This window comes from Odocoileus virginianus, chromosome 7 (genome assembly GCF_023699985.2).
Source record: "Odocoileus virginianus isolate 20LAN1187 ecotype Illinois chromosome 7, Ovbor_1.2, whole genome shotgun sequence".
Classification (NCBI taxonomy): domain Eukaryota; kingdom Metazoa; phylum Chordata; class Mammalia; order Artiodactyla; family Cervidae; genus Odocoileus; species Odocoileus virginianus.
In genome coordinates, this window is record NC_069680.1 from 34878327 (window position 1) to 34892397 (window position 14071).

Consider the following 14071-nt stretch of genomic DNA (forward strand, 5'->3'; position numbering starts at 1 on the left):
TTATGTCTTACACTGAAGTCTCTAAGCAATTTTGAGTTTATTATTGTGTATAGTATGAGGGAGTGTTCTAACTTCATTGATTTGCATGCAACTGTGCAGCTTGCTCAACACCACTTGCTAAACAGACTCTTTTCTTCACTGTACATTCTTATTTCCTTTGATAAAGGTTAATTGACAATAGTTGTGTTTATTTCCAGGCTTACTAGTCTGTTCCACTGATCCCTGTTTTTGTGCCAACACCATTCTGTTCTGATTACTGTAGCTTTGTAGTACTGTATGAAGTCTGGGAGAGTTATGCCTCCAACTTTGTTCTTTTTCCTCAAGATTGCTTTCACAATTCTGAGTCTGTTGTGGTTGTATGTAAATTTTAGGATTACTTGTCTAGTTCTGTGAAAAATGTCATGGGTAATTTGGTAGAGATTGCATTAAATCTGTAGACTGCTTTGGGTAATATGGCCATTTATACAATATAATTCTTTGCAACTTGCTTTTTTAGCTTAAGGTATCATGTAGATATTTCTGATTGTAAATAGAGCTCTGCCTCATTCTTTTCACGTGCTACATAGCATTCTGTAGTAAATGTTCTCATATAGACATTTAAGTTCTTCAAATATTTCACTAGTATAAACCAGACAGTAGTATAAACTACAATGAGTATCATCACTAGTGAGACATTTTCCAGGACAGTGGGTCACAGAATATATTTGTTAAGTATGTAATTTATTGAATGTCTCCTCTTTCATGGTCAAAAAGGAATAAACTATCTCTGCATGATTTACCAAACTACATTTGATGGCTCAAATTCTGAATTTTACTATGAATTTTCTTATATCATCTGAGGCCTGAATTCTGAGGGAAAGCCTTCCCACATTCATTACATTCATAAGGTTTTTCTCCAGGATGGATTTTCAGATATTCAACAAGGCCAGAGTTATGCCTGAAGGACTTCTTATATTTCTTACAGTGATAGGGTTTTTCTTTAGTATGAATTCTCCAATGTTCAATAAGGGCTGAGCTCTTCATGAAGGCTTTTCCACGATCATTATATTGATAGGATTTATTCCCACTATGAGTTTTCTGATGTCCAGCAAGGATAAACTGTACCTCAAAGATTTTCCACATTTATTACAGTGATAGTTTCTCTCCTGTTTGCATTTTTGATGACTAATAAGTCTTGGAATTTTCCTAAAGGATTTTCCATATTCATTACATGGATATGGTTTCTCACCAGTATGTATTCCCTGATGTTCCAAGACAGCTGAGTTATCCCTGAAAGCTTTCACACATTCATTACATTTAAGGCTTCTCTCCACTATATATTTTCACATGACAAACAAGGCCTGAATTCTGAGCAAAGGCTTTCCCACAATCTTTATATTTGTAGAGTTTCTGACTAATATAATGAAGTCTTTGGTGACTTAAAAGGACAGAATTATTTCTGAAAGCTATTCCACATTCATTGCATTTATGTGTTTTCTCTTTAAAATGAATTTTCTGATGATTAACAAATGTTGCATGATTCTTGAGGAACTGCCCACAATTAACCCATCTGTAAGACTTCCTGCCTATGAATTTTATGATTTAAAAGGGACGAGCTGCTCTTAAGGGCTATCCCACATTCTTTACATTTATGAGGTTTCTCATCATTATTTCTCTAATAGATAATATTTGAAGTCTTTCTCACTTTCCTCTCATTTATAGTGTATCTTCTCTGTGCAGCTGCTGCCTTCCCAGTACAGGATGCTTACCATCATGACACTCTGTTTGTTCTCCCAAATCACATCTCTCAGTATTTTGCTTTAGGGCTGACATCTTTGTTTCAAATACACACTCTTGAACCAAAAAAAAAAAAAATTTTAATTTCAATGTTATATTGAAATACTGAAAATGAGAGCTGCACATGGATAATAATGTTCTGGTCTATACAGCTAAAGGTTATGTAAAATTAATTCATCCCACTTGTGATTCTTGCTAAGAAAAGATGGCAAGATTAAAGACTGGAGAAGCAAGTAGGACCCAAACAAATACAAAGTGTTAGTTGCTCCACTGTATCCAACTCTTTGCAATCCCATGGACTGTAGTCTGCCAGGCTCCTCTGTCCATGGAATTCTCCAGGCAAGAATACTGGAGTGGGTTGCCATTCCCTTCTCCAGGGGATCTTCCTGACCCAGGGATTGAACCCAGGTCTCCTGCATTGCAGGAAGATTCTTTACCATCTGAGCCACCAGGGAAGTCCCAAGGAAACAGAAGGAACGCATATGATAAATACTGTATTTACGACTTCCCTGGTGGTCCAGTGATTAAGAATCCACATGCCAAAGCAGGGGAGACAGGTTTGAGCCCTGGTCCAGGAAGATTCCACATGCTATGGGGTAACTAAGCCCATATACCACAACTACTGAGGCCACGCTCTTCAGCCTACAAGCCACAACTACTGAGCCCCCACGCCACAACTACAGAAGCCAAAGTGCCCTAGAGCCCATGCTCCACAACAAGACACTGCAATGAGAAGCCCAAGCACTGCAACTAGAAAGCAGCCTCTGCTCCCCACAACTAGAAAAAGCTCTCATGTAGCAATGAAGACCCAGCACAGCTGAAAATAAAATTAATTAATTTTAAAAGCATATATTGTATTTAAAGAATGTAAGGAGCATCTAAGAAGTTGCAAAGTTAGGAAGGTAACATTGGAAAACACCAAAACAGAAAAAAGATTAAAATGTAAGGATAGGGACTTCCTTGCCGGTCCAGTGATTAAGATTCTGCCCTTCCACTGCAGGGGGCATGGGTTCGATCCCTGGTCAGGGAACTAAGATTTCACATGCCACACTACACAGCCTGAAAAGAAAAAAAAATAAAATATGAGGATAAACACAACTTTGGGGAGAAAACCATACATCACAAAGCCAGGATTACTAGGACACATTCCAAAAGGGTGGTACATTTGAGAACATTATAATGTAACACTGTGCATCTCCAAGAATTTCAGAATAACATTCCTCTGCAAGAATTTAGCAGCAAAGCAACATTTAATGGCTCAGAGATAAAGATACACATACACATATATACACACACCTTTATTTATATATATATGTTTGTATTCATTAGCCTGAGAAGAAATTCCATGCATCAAATACTAGAGCTGAGATTTATTTTTTTAAGTAAATGCAAGTTGGAGGTGAAGTCTGGTAATAAGCAGCCCAAATGGCCTTTGATGAGATATGTATTTAATGTGTGATTAAGGTCGAGAAAATTTCAAGATACTGATTGTAAAGGTTAAATGGAGGCAAACTAGTCATATGAAGAAAAAGGCACTCTTAAGGACCCATGTTCTATGATGAAAGAGCATTGCAAAGCAGTGATGAAAAGGAACTTACATTGGCATATTGAGGAGGAGGAAGGCGTAAACACGAATCCTACCTCATAGCACGCATGAAAATCAATTGTAAGAGCATGAAAAATCTAAATGTAAAAGACAAGCAATAAAGCTTCTAAAAGTTAACACAGAAGACTATCTTCATGACTTGAGGAAAGGCAAGATTTATTAAAACGGTACACAAGACACAATGTCAAGAAAGGAAATGAGCTCATTAAAATTAAAAGCTTCTATTCATCAAAAGGCCACTATTAGTGAAAAGCAAGCTACAGGGAGAAGGGGAATACACATATATAATCAACAAAGTTTTTTGAATAAATTCTTCATAAAAGATGGCATATAATGGCCAAAAAACATTTGACAAGTCCTCCACTTCATTAGACATCAGGGATATGAATATTAAGATACAATGAGATACACAATAGACTTTAAGAACAATTAACTTCAAAGGACTGACAATATTAAAAGTTGACAAGGATATGGAACAATGAGTACTCTCACACACTGATGGTGAAAATGCAAACTAGTACAAAACTTTGAAAAACTATCTGGCAATATGTGCTAAAGTTGGATACATACATATCCTATAAACTAGAAATCCCACTTCGAGGTAGAATCATGCCCCCCAAAAATGTATCTACATATGAACCAAGCAATAATATATATGACAGTTCATAGCATTAAAAGCTAGAAACATCCCAAACATCCATCTAAAATATGATAATGAAATATGCTATTGCATATTTTTTACAAGACCAGTAGTAGACTAGTTTTACAAGATGAGTCTCCAGATCAATAACATCACCATCACCTAAGAACCTGTAGAGACTTTTAGTCCACACTTCAGACCTAATGAATAAAATATTCTGAGGGTAGGGCCCAGCAATTATGCTTAAACATGCATAATAATGTTGTAATAATCCACAACAAAGACAATGTATGAAAATGGATGAATCTCAGAAATTGCTATGCATAAAAAGCCACACCATATACATATATATATATATATATACATATATATATATATATGTATAGTTTCATTCACATAAAGTTAAAGAAACAGGCCAAAATAAATTATGGTGTTAGTTCAAGGGGTGGAGGAGAATGTGGCTATGACTGGAAGGGATCGAATATGATTTAGCACAGTACTGGCAGTGTTCTATTTCTTGACCTGAGTGCTGATTACATGAATATTCATTTCAAAAATACCAATTTAGACCGTATGTACATAAAATCAACTCTTCTATAAGACTTAAGAAAGAAAAAAGTTAGCTTATGACTTCCTGAATACTTGGATCAAAGAAATGCAAATTGAAAAATATCTAAAAAATAATGATAATAAAAGCTACAATACAATCAAAACACTACACAAACAAGTTTACAGCTTTAAGTATTTACATTACATAAACAAGAAGGAAAATCTATGAATTGATTAAAGAATCAACTACAAAAGTTTAGAAAAAGGAAATAAACCTAAGGAAGAGAAAAGAAAAAGGAATTAAAGATTTTTTAAAAAGGAAAATAGTAACACTAATAAATACATCTAAGAGTTCTTTAAAAAATAAAACAGAGCTAATGAAGGGGGTGAAATGGAAAAAAACCCAAATACTGTAAGAAATTATAAGTAACCATGAATACGGAAGATAAAAGTAACCATAAATATAAAGGATAAATGTAGAAACAAAAAGTATATGCAGACAAACTTGAGAACTTTAATTACTGGATATTTTTTAGGAAATTGGAAATTATCAAAACTGTTTCGAGAGAGAGCAAGAATTTCAGTTGGCCAAATCACTGTATAAGAGAGAATACTGTTAAGAACTATCCCCCAATTCCTCTGTCCTACTCCCTGTATCACAAAAAGTTTTTTTTTAAAAAAAGCACCCAAACCTTCATGGAACCACCTACCACGTAAATTAAAGTATGACCAAGTGAGGTTCTACTAAGAATGCAAAGCCATTAAATAAATTCATCGTATTAACAGATCAAAAGGGAAAAGAAAAATATCTTCATATATGTTGAAAAGGCATTTGATAAAATTCATTGTCCATGCTTAATTTGAAAGAACAAAACTTTCTTAACAAAAAGAAGTGAGCAGGAAGAAGGCACGGAACACCTGCCTGGAGTCAAGCCTTGCAGCAAGCTCCAGGCCAAGCTCTGTGAGTTACTCGGGCACTTTCGCCAACAGGGGTGGAAAGCCTCGTCGGAGGTTCAATCCCTGGACCTCAGCGCAAGGCTTTAATCCTGCTGGGACACCACGGCTCCAGGCGTTCCACCGCCACCACCGCCCGCACCGCCCTACTACTTGCCCGGCCTCCTAGCTCGCTCCTTCCTCAACCTGCCCCTCGAGGAAAGGGGGAGCGCAGCGGTCTGTGTCCCTGCCCGGCAGCAGCCATTCTCGACCGAGCTGGGAGGGCGCTGCTGCAAAGCTCCGCACAGAACAGCCACAAGAACACCAAACTGTATTTACCGCCGAAACCCAGAAGCAAGCGGATGCCGCGCTCCACTCAAACGAAGACTGACGAGGCCGGAAACGGAAGTGTCCGTTGAGGTTTCTGGGAAATGTAGTCTGGGATACAATCCAGTGGCTTAGGGTCTTCATCCCACGTGCAGGTTGGCATCACCTGGGGAGCCTGGAAAAGTAGTTATGCCTTGGTCCCAGCTCTACAGATTTTGCGTTAATGCTCTGGATGTGATCCCGGCATCGGGATTTTTTAAAGTTCCTAAACGATTTTAATATTCAGCCAAGACTGCACCCACTGCTAGAAACTGATTTGGATCTGCAAAGCAGGTTCTAAGTTTTCCTTTGGGTGAGCTATTTATGGTTTGCTTCCAAATAATCCTGCTTTGATTTCAAACAAAGAAAAGGTGTGAACACTAAAAATATTTTCTCACCATTAACTGACATAGAACATGGAACAAGATTTAATCAATTTTAACAAATGTATTATTTTCTAGAGGAAAAAAATCTACGTATGAAATTCAGCAATCTGACAGCTAGGAAGGAAAAATACATCTCTTTAATTCAATTAGGACTTTTTATTTCAAAGAAAATTTCTCAGAATGGGGCATGCATTCACCAACCTACCAAGGATTATTGGCTCCCACTATATGCCACTCACTGTTTTAGATGCTAAGGATAAAGCAGATGTCAATGATTCCTTCCCTGACCAAACTTCAGTCAGGATCCTATGGATCCTCTTCTCCTCTAGACCTTGTCTTTGGCCTGATGGGTCCAATTTCAGCAAAGAATTCTGCTAAGCCAATTCATCCAAGAATCCCAACCTCCCTTCCCCCCTCCCGCAACCCTTGATATTGTCAACTCAAATTGGCAGTTGCCCTGGGCACTGCCATCTACCTCTATAAGGATTAAATCATGTGCTGCTGCAGCTGCTGACCTTCAACTCACCATGAAAGGAGAACAAGAGTGTTGAATATTGTCTTTGCAGGTTTCAACAAATGTCAGAATAATTTTTAACATAGTGAACAAAATAAATAATGTTCCTCCCCTCAAAGACCCTACATTCAAATAGGGGTCAGGAAGAGAGAGATTAAACAAAAACAAAGGAAAAACAGATGGGAGAAGGATTCCTCTTCAACATAGAGCTGTAAAAACTGCCCTCTTTGATTAGAGATCATTTGAGCTGAGTCTGAAGGAAGTGAGGTAACAAGGAATGTATCTGTGGGAAGTCTGTTCCAGGCAGAGAAAAAAGCAGATCCAAAGACACTGCAGAGAGTGTGCTTGGTTTATTTGAAAACAGCAAGGCTGGAATACTAAAAATATAAGAAAAAGTCAGAGGTTTGTGATGGCTAATTTTTTTGTGTCACTATGATTGAGCTGAGTGATACCCAGATAGTTTGTAAGTATTATTTCTGGGTCCACCTGTGAGGGTGTTTCCAGAGAGGTCAACATATGAATTGGTGAAGTGTGTAAAACAGATTGTTCTCCTCAATGTGAGTGGGCAACATCCAACCTATTGAGGGCCTGAATACAATTTAAAAAATGGAGAAAGGGAGAATTTGGTCTCTCCCCTTGAGCTAAGACATCCATTTTCTCCTGCCCTCAGACCTCAGAGCTTCTAGTTGTCAGACCTTAAGATTCAGGAACTTAAACCAGCATACCATTCTTTCCTTCTCTTGCCTTTGGCCCCCAACTGGGAGTTACATCATTGGTTCCCATAGTTTTAGGTCTTCAGATACAGACCAGATCACACCACTGGCTTTCCTAGTTTTCCAGCTTGAAGGTGGCAAATCACTGAACTTCTTAGTCTCCATAACCATAGGAGTCAACTAATTAATTAATTACACACACTATTGGTTCTGTTTCTCTTAAGAACTCTGACTCCTCACTTGTTAACAGGATACAAGTTTTTGTGTGGATGTGTACTTTCATTGCTCTTTGTTAGCTATCTAGGAATGGAATCAAGGAGTGATATGGTAATTTTATATTTATCATTTTGAGGAAGTGCCAGGATTTTGAGAATCCTATGGACAAAGGAGTCCATGGGGTCACAAAGAGTTGGACACGACTGAGTGACTAACACACACACACACACACAACAAATAAGGATCCCAATTTCTCCACATTCTGACAGCTTCTTACTCAGTTGAAATAAAAGCCTGTGTCTTTATAGTGGACTAAAAGGACCAACATTGTATTAGTCTGATTGATTCTGAAGCCCAGGAAAATAAAATTTGTCACTGCATCCACTTTTTCCGCTTCTATTTGCCATGAAGTGATGGGACTGGATGCCATGATCTTAGCTGATTGAATGTTGAGTTTCAAGCCAGCTTTTTCACTCTCTTCTTTCACCCTTATCAAAAGGCTCTTTATTTCCTCTTCACTTTCTGCCATTAGAATGAGAGTGGTATCATCTGCATACGTGAGGTTGTTGATATTTCTCGTGGCAATCTTGATTTCAGCTTGTGATCCATCCAGCCTTGCATTTCACATGATGCACGCAGCACAGAACTTAAATAAGCATGGTGACAATATACAGCCTTAACATACTCCTTTCCCAATTTGGAACCAGTCTGTTGTTCCATATCCGATTCTAACTGTTGCTTCTTGCCCTGCATACAGGTTTCTCACAAGACATGTAAGGTGGTCTGGTTCTCCCATCTCTTTAAGAATTTTCCACAGTTTGCTGTGATCCACACAGTCAAAGGCTTTAGCTAGTCTGAAGCAGAAGTAGATGTTTTTCTGGAAATCCTCTGCTTTCTCCATGATTCAGTGAATGTTGGCAATTTGATCTCTGGGTTCTTCTGCCTCTTTGAAACCCAGGTTGTAACTGTGGAAGTTCTTGGTTCACTTATCGCTGAAGCCTAGCTTGAAGGATTTTGAGCATAACCTCACGAGCACGTGAAATAAGCGCAACTGTATGGTAATTTGGACATTCTAGAGAGGGTAAAAATGTAGCCTCAGTTCACTCATGTACAAAACTGTTAATAATCTCCGCTTGCCTACTTCCTAGGATTGTTATGAGAATGAACTGAGATAACAGAAATGAAAAGTTAGAGATCCAAGGAGAGAGACACCAGAGGGCAAGCACAATGGCAGACATACCTGGAGTAGGTGCAGAACATCCAAGGGCATGTCCCTAGTGACTGCTGCCACCTGGAGGCCAACAATGAGAATAGTACAGCTAACTTTTCCTGTCAAGCTTGTTGATAAGCGGGATTCCCAGGTGGTGCTAATAGTAAAGAACCCGCCCGCCAATGCAGGAGACATAAAAGACACAGGTTCAATCCCTGGGTTGGGAAGATTCCCCTGGAGAAGGGCGTGACAATCCACTCCAGTATTCTTGCCTGGAGAATCCCCAGGGACAGAGGAGTCCGCTGGGTAACAGTTCATGGAATTGCAAAGAGCGAACTGAAGTGACTGAGCACGCATGTTGATAAGTACCTTACACTTTATTTTATGCGGTCCTCACCACAGCCAAAAAGGCGAGTATTGTGAGCCTCATTTTAAAGAGGAAGAAATCAGGGCTTGGTGACTGTGAACTTGTTCATGATGGTGCAGTTTTCTGTTGGCAGAACCTGTATTTGAACCCAGACTGTTTCATCCACAGCCCCTCCCTTTAGCTGCTCTGGGTTGGCTCTTGAAATGAAGGTGTGAATTTTCACTAAATATGAAGACAGGACAGAGAACAGGGTGAGCCAGAAGAGGCTGGTTAGGTCTCCTCCTGTTGAGGGGCTTTGGGCAGCTAGCCTCAGATCCTCTTTCTCTGTAGCAGGTGACTGAGTTGAAGGCAGGACTTAGCACATCTTTTGGGTTGGCTTACAGGAGGTCAATTACCTACTTAGTCTTTCCAGGAGTTCTGGGAAGCATACCGCTCCTCTAGAGTTGACAGATGAAATACAGGACACCCAGTAGCATTTGAATTTCGGAAAAATACTGCAGGGGACACATATTTTCCTAAAAATTGCTCATTGTTTATCTGAAATTCAAATTTACCTAGGCATAGTGTATTCTTATTTGCTAAATCTGGCAACCCAACCCTACTCATTCCATATAGATCTTTTCTAAAAAACATCTCTCTTATCCTAATACAACACCTAAAAAGCCACAGTTTTTTGGTTTTAAGATTTCTAGATATTTTGGGATACCCTATGATACATTTAACCTTGGATTGAGGGGGACACCCTTTAAGTTGTTACCTACTTATTAGTGTAATTAGTTGGCTGTGCCCAACATCTTTCAAAAAGTGGACAGGTGGAGTATGAATAAAGGCGAGAAATGAAGCAATAGCACAGTCAGGGAGAAGAGGCTGACGGGGGAGGAGAGAGGATTCATAAAGCTGAAAACCACTGAAACTCTCATCCCCACTGCTGGTGGAGCCCTGTGGAGAGCCAGCCTTTCACGTGACTAGGTACGCTGAATATACTCACTGAGTGCGTTTGAATGAGTAAATGCGGGAGTGATGCTGAGCTCCTTCTCGTAGCCTGTACACTATAACAATGGGCTTCGACAGCCCGGAGGCCATCTTCCCTGGACTCCTCGCAGGACAGCACCAAGACCCTTCATTACTGGGCAAGATTAACTTCTCCCCTGCTGCCCCTGCTGCTTGCCTGGGTGCCCTTGAACAAGTCTCTTCTGTTCTTTGGGCTTCAGTTTTCAGTCTGAAAGATGTCTAGATGAGACCCTCCTTATCACCCTCCCCATTTCCATGGCTCTTGAGGACATCCTGACAACAGTTTGGGTACTAGAGCTGGAGACATTCTTTGAACTCACAAAGATCTGGAAGGAGAGAGCTCTGTGTGGCCTTGCTCCAGTCAGGGCCAGCCTGCTGGGGACAGGGCTCATATCTACATAGGAAACCTGGACTCCCTTTTCCAGTTCCAATTGTGGTTTCTCCAGCTTTCCAGGCAGACCAGCATGGCCAGACTTGCATCTGCCACCACCCACCTTCATCTGGTGCTTTTCTGTGCTGGAGTGATCCCCCCAGCAGGTTGGACTGGAGGCAGGGCCCAAGGGGTCTAACATAAACTCCTTTCTTCATCTCTCACCTGGCCTGTTCCAATTGTGATACCCTGAAAAGATGAGGTGATAGTCATGTTATAGTGAAAGTGACCCCAGTTCAATACTCAATATGCTGAGTTTGGTCCCTGGCTTTGGCCATTTGCCAGAAGCAGAATCCTGGGCAAGTCACTGCCTCTCTTTCTCTCATCCTCTGTGACTTCATCTTAAGAAGAGTGAGGAAGAACCCTTACTCCACAGTGCTGCTCAAAGGCAAGGATGAACACTGATGAGCTCAGACTAGGTCACCCAGAAGGAAATGGATGTGTCTCCACCTTTCTTTCTGTGTATCACCCAAGGGCTCCCCAGATAAGACCTAAAGCCTCAGGTGCTCCCTAAATAGTGCTTCTCCGGATCCCAAGACCTTAACATGCAGAAGATGTAGGCCACAAATGAAGAACTCCCAAATTTCTGTAGAATGAAAACTGTATTTAATATAGATGAGAGAGGAGAATGCCTTCATGTGTTAAAAAAAGGGATAAGATTCAGGATACAAACAGAGGGTTTTCTTAAACAGAAATGGGGGCTGTTCATTCAGAATGGAAAGTAGAGCATACAGGCTCCAATGGAGAGAAGTGGGTAAATGCACTTGTGTGAGGGTATAAAATTCTCTTTTCCCATAGAAAGCAAAAGTCATCACTTGTGAGTGAGATGGAAGAAGCAGTTGTTGGAGGTGTGAAGAAAGAGGAAAAACTGTGAGATCGTCAGTGAGGAGGATGGATGGACTGAAAAAATGTAATAGGATAGTTTGACAGCATTAAGGGCCCCCTTGACTTTAGCACTCATAAACTGAAAGCAAGAATCATCAGAGTCTTGCATTTTTCTGAGACCACGTCTGCTACACAGATACAAGTATGGAACAGGCAGGGAGGTGGATTCAAGTAGATCTGGTGTTTTATCAGGAGAATAAAACCAGGTAAGATGGGGCAAAAGACTGATCATAATGATGAGCCATTATCTTTAAACTGGGTTAGGAGGGAAGTGAGAACATGAAGGCATGAGCATCAGAGCAAGAGTGATAGAATCAATGAATCAGCAAGCAGTGAGTCCTGGGGAGATAGTTTGTGTTCCTCAGACAAAAGGTAGGAGAGTATCCCTGAGGAGGAGCCTCTCCAAATGTCATGGGCCTCCCAAAAGTGTCTCCATGTCCTAATCCCCAGAAACTATTGTTACCTTATAGGCAAAAGGAACTTTGCAAATGTGATTAAAGGTTGTAAAGTGGAGAGATTTATCTTGAATTGACCAGGTGGGCCTAATATAAATCACATCAGTCCTCAAAAGAGAGACACAGGAACAATTAGCACCAAAGATAATATGTTGACAGAAGCAGAGACTGGAGTCATGTGCTTTGAAGATGGAGAAAGAGGCCACAAGCCAAGGAATATAGGCCACAACATATCTTGAAAGAGGCAAGGAAACAGATCCTCCTCTGGAGCCTCCAGGAGCCAACATGCCCACATCTTGACTTTAGCTCAGTGAAATTGATTTCAGACGTCTGACCTCCAGAACCGTTAAGAGAATAAACTTGTGTTTGTCATACATCACTGTGTGGTAACTTATTACACTAGCAATTGGAAGCTAATACACCAAGAAGGGGAAAGGTATAGAGGAGAGGTCTAGGAAACAGCTCTTTCACCCCCAGGATAAATCTGAAGAGAAAGTATTCTGGAGAGACTGAGAGGTCCTGTGTCACTCAGTGAGGAGTGAAAATAATGGAGAGAATTATGGCGCCATTCCTTTGAAGGCATTAACTAAAAGGGTCTCAGGAAGCAAGGTTTCCATGTAAATCAATGATAGTGCCATGTACTACCATACACGGTATGACCCCATTTTTGTTTAAAAAGTGTATCTGTTTGTACAGTCATGTCTGTGTACATTTAGGAAAGAGTTCGAACCCCTGAGTATTGCATGACTGACTGATTCCCTCCTCTCCTCAGTCTTTGTTCCAGCATGTCCCAATCCACACATACCCAACACCTTCAATCCCCCGACTCAACTCTTTTTCCGTAACACATATAACTTTTATAACACACTACACCTTTTATCAAAATCGTATACTGCTCTAATGAAAGATCTCACTAGAATTTAACATCCACGTGATTTTTTTTTTTTTTTTTTTTTTTTTGCGTAAGCGTCTTGGACAGTTCCTGGAATATAGCAGGACCTCAGATGTTTGCTAAATGAACGAACTTCAGAGGTGAGAAGGGGATACTCATCTCAGAATGTTTTTAAAAAGAAACAGAAATTACGGGTGATATTTCCGTTCTTTTCCCCCAGTAGCACTTTAACAAAATGAAAAGCATGTTAATGGGTATTCCTAAAATAAATACAAGAAAGAAATAAAGAAAATACCACACATGAGGATAACTTGAAGGAACTGGTTGCGAATTTCAAAGAACACTTCGCACGGAACTGGACCATACTCTCTAGCGCAGCTTCTGGCTAAGCCCGGGGAATGGCGCCGGAAGTGGGCGTGGCCCTCCCGCGGCTTTCTGGTACTCGTAGTTCGGGGCCCTAGGCGCTGGCGCAGGTCAGTATCACGAATCCTGCGCTTCCAGGTATTGGATTCCACGTGAGAGGTGAGAAAGGCCTGGCAAGCAACGCAGCCTGCGCAGCCGGCTGAGAGGCGTCTGGCGTTTGAGTTGTGGGAGTGTCGCCGGGGGAGGCGCTGGGCTGCGGGGGCCCGGAAGCCTGGCGGGTGGCCGGGGGAGGGCGCGCGTCCTGGCGGAGGTGCGATCGAGGGCCGCACGTGTGTCCGCGCGCCGCGGCCGGCGCTGCGTTCACCAGACCTAGCGGTGATCAACTGAGACCAGGCGGACCCAAGCGCTGAGCCGGCGGTGGCTCCGAGCCGTCCTCTCTACTGCCTGAACTCCGGCCTTGGCCGGCCTGGGAGCTTCGCAGTTGGCCACACCGGCCTTTTACACGCCGATGACTGCCCTTATTCGAAGGAGGTTTTCGGTGGATGTTAGGGGATCTAGAGGGGCTTCTGGGAGGGACCAACCCGCCCGGCCTCACAGTCCTATCGTCGCTGAAAAGAGATTGCGTCAGAGCCCCTGCCTCCCAGATAGAGTCTGACTTTTCAGGCGTCTCGGGCAGCAGAATTATCTCCGAGAGGCGACACATTCATCCGGAGAGCTACTGCTCTAACTAGAACTTTAGGGCAAATGCTGGGGAAATGG

At 41.4% G+C, this 14071-nt stretch overlaps 2 protein-coding genes across 2 annotated transcripts in view; one reads left to right on the plus strand and one right to left on the minus strand.

Moving 5' to 3' along the window:
- Nucleotides 1–14071, plus strand: part of ZNF32 (zinc finger protein 32) — a 35137-nt gene that overhangs the window by 8330 nt on the left and 12736 nt on the right. The window lies entirely within an intron of this gene.
- On the minus strand, nucleotides 784–13582 carry ZNF485 (zinc finger protein 485). Its single transcript, XM_070469872.1, is given in 8 exon segments — nucleotides 784–1091; nucleotides 1094–1299; nucleotides 1301–1567; nucleotides 1569–1664; nucleotides 1666–1761; nucleotides 1763–2835; nucleotides 5844–6006; nucleotides 13245–13582. Coding segments are annotated over 6 exon segments (1113 nt in total). The 5' UTR covers nucleotides 1903–2835; nucleotides 5844–6006; nucleotides 13245–13582.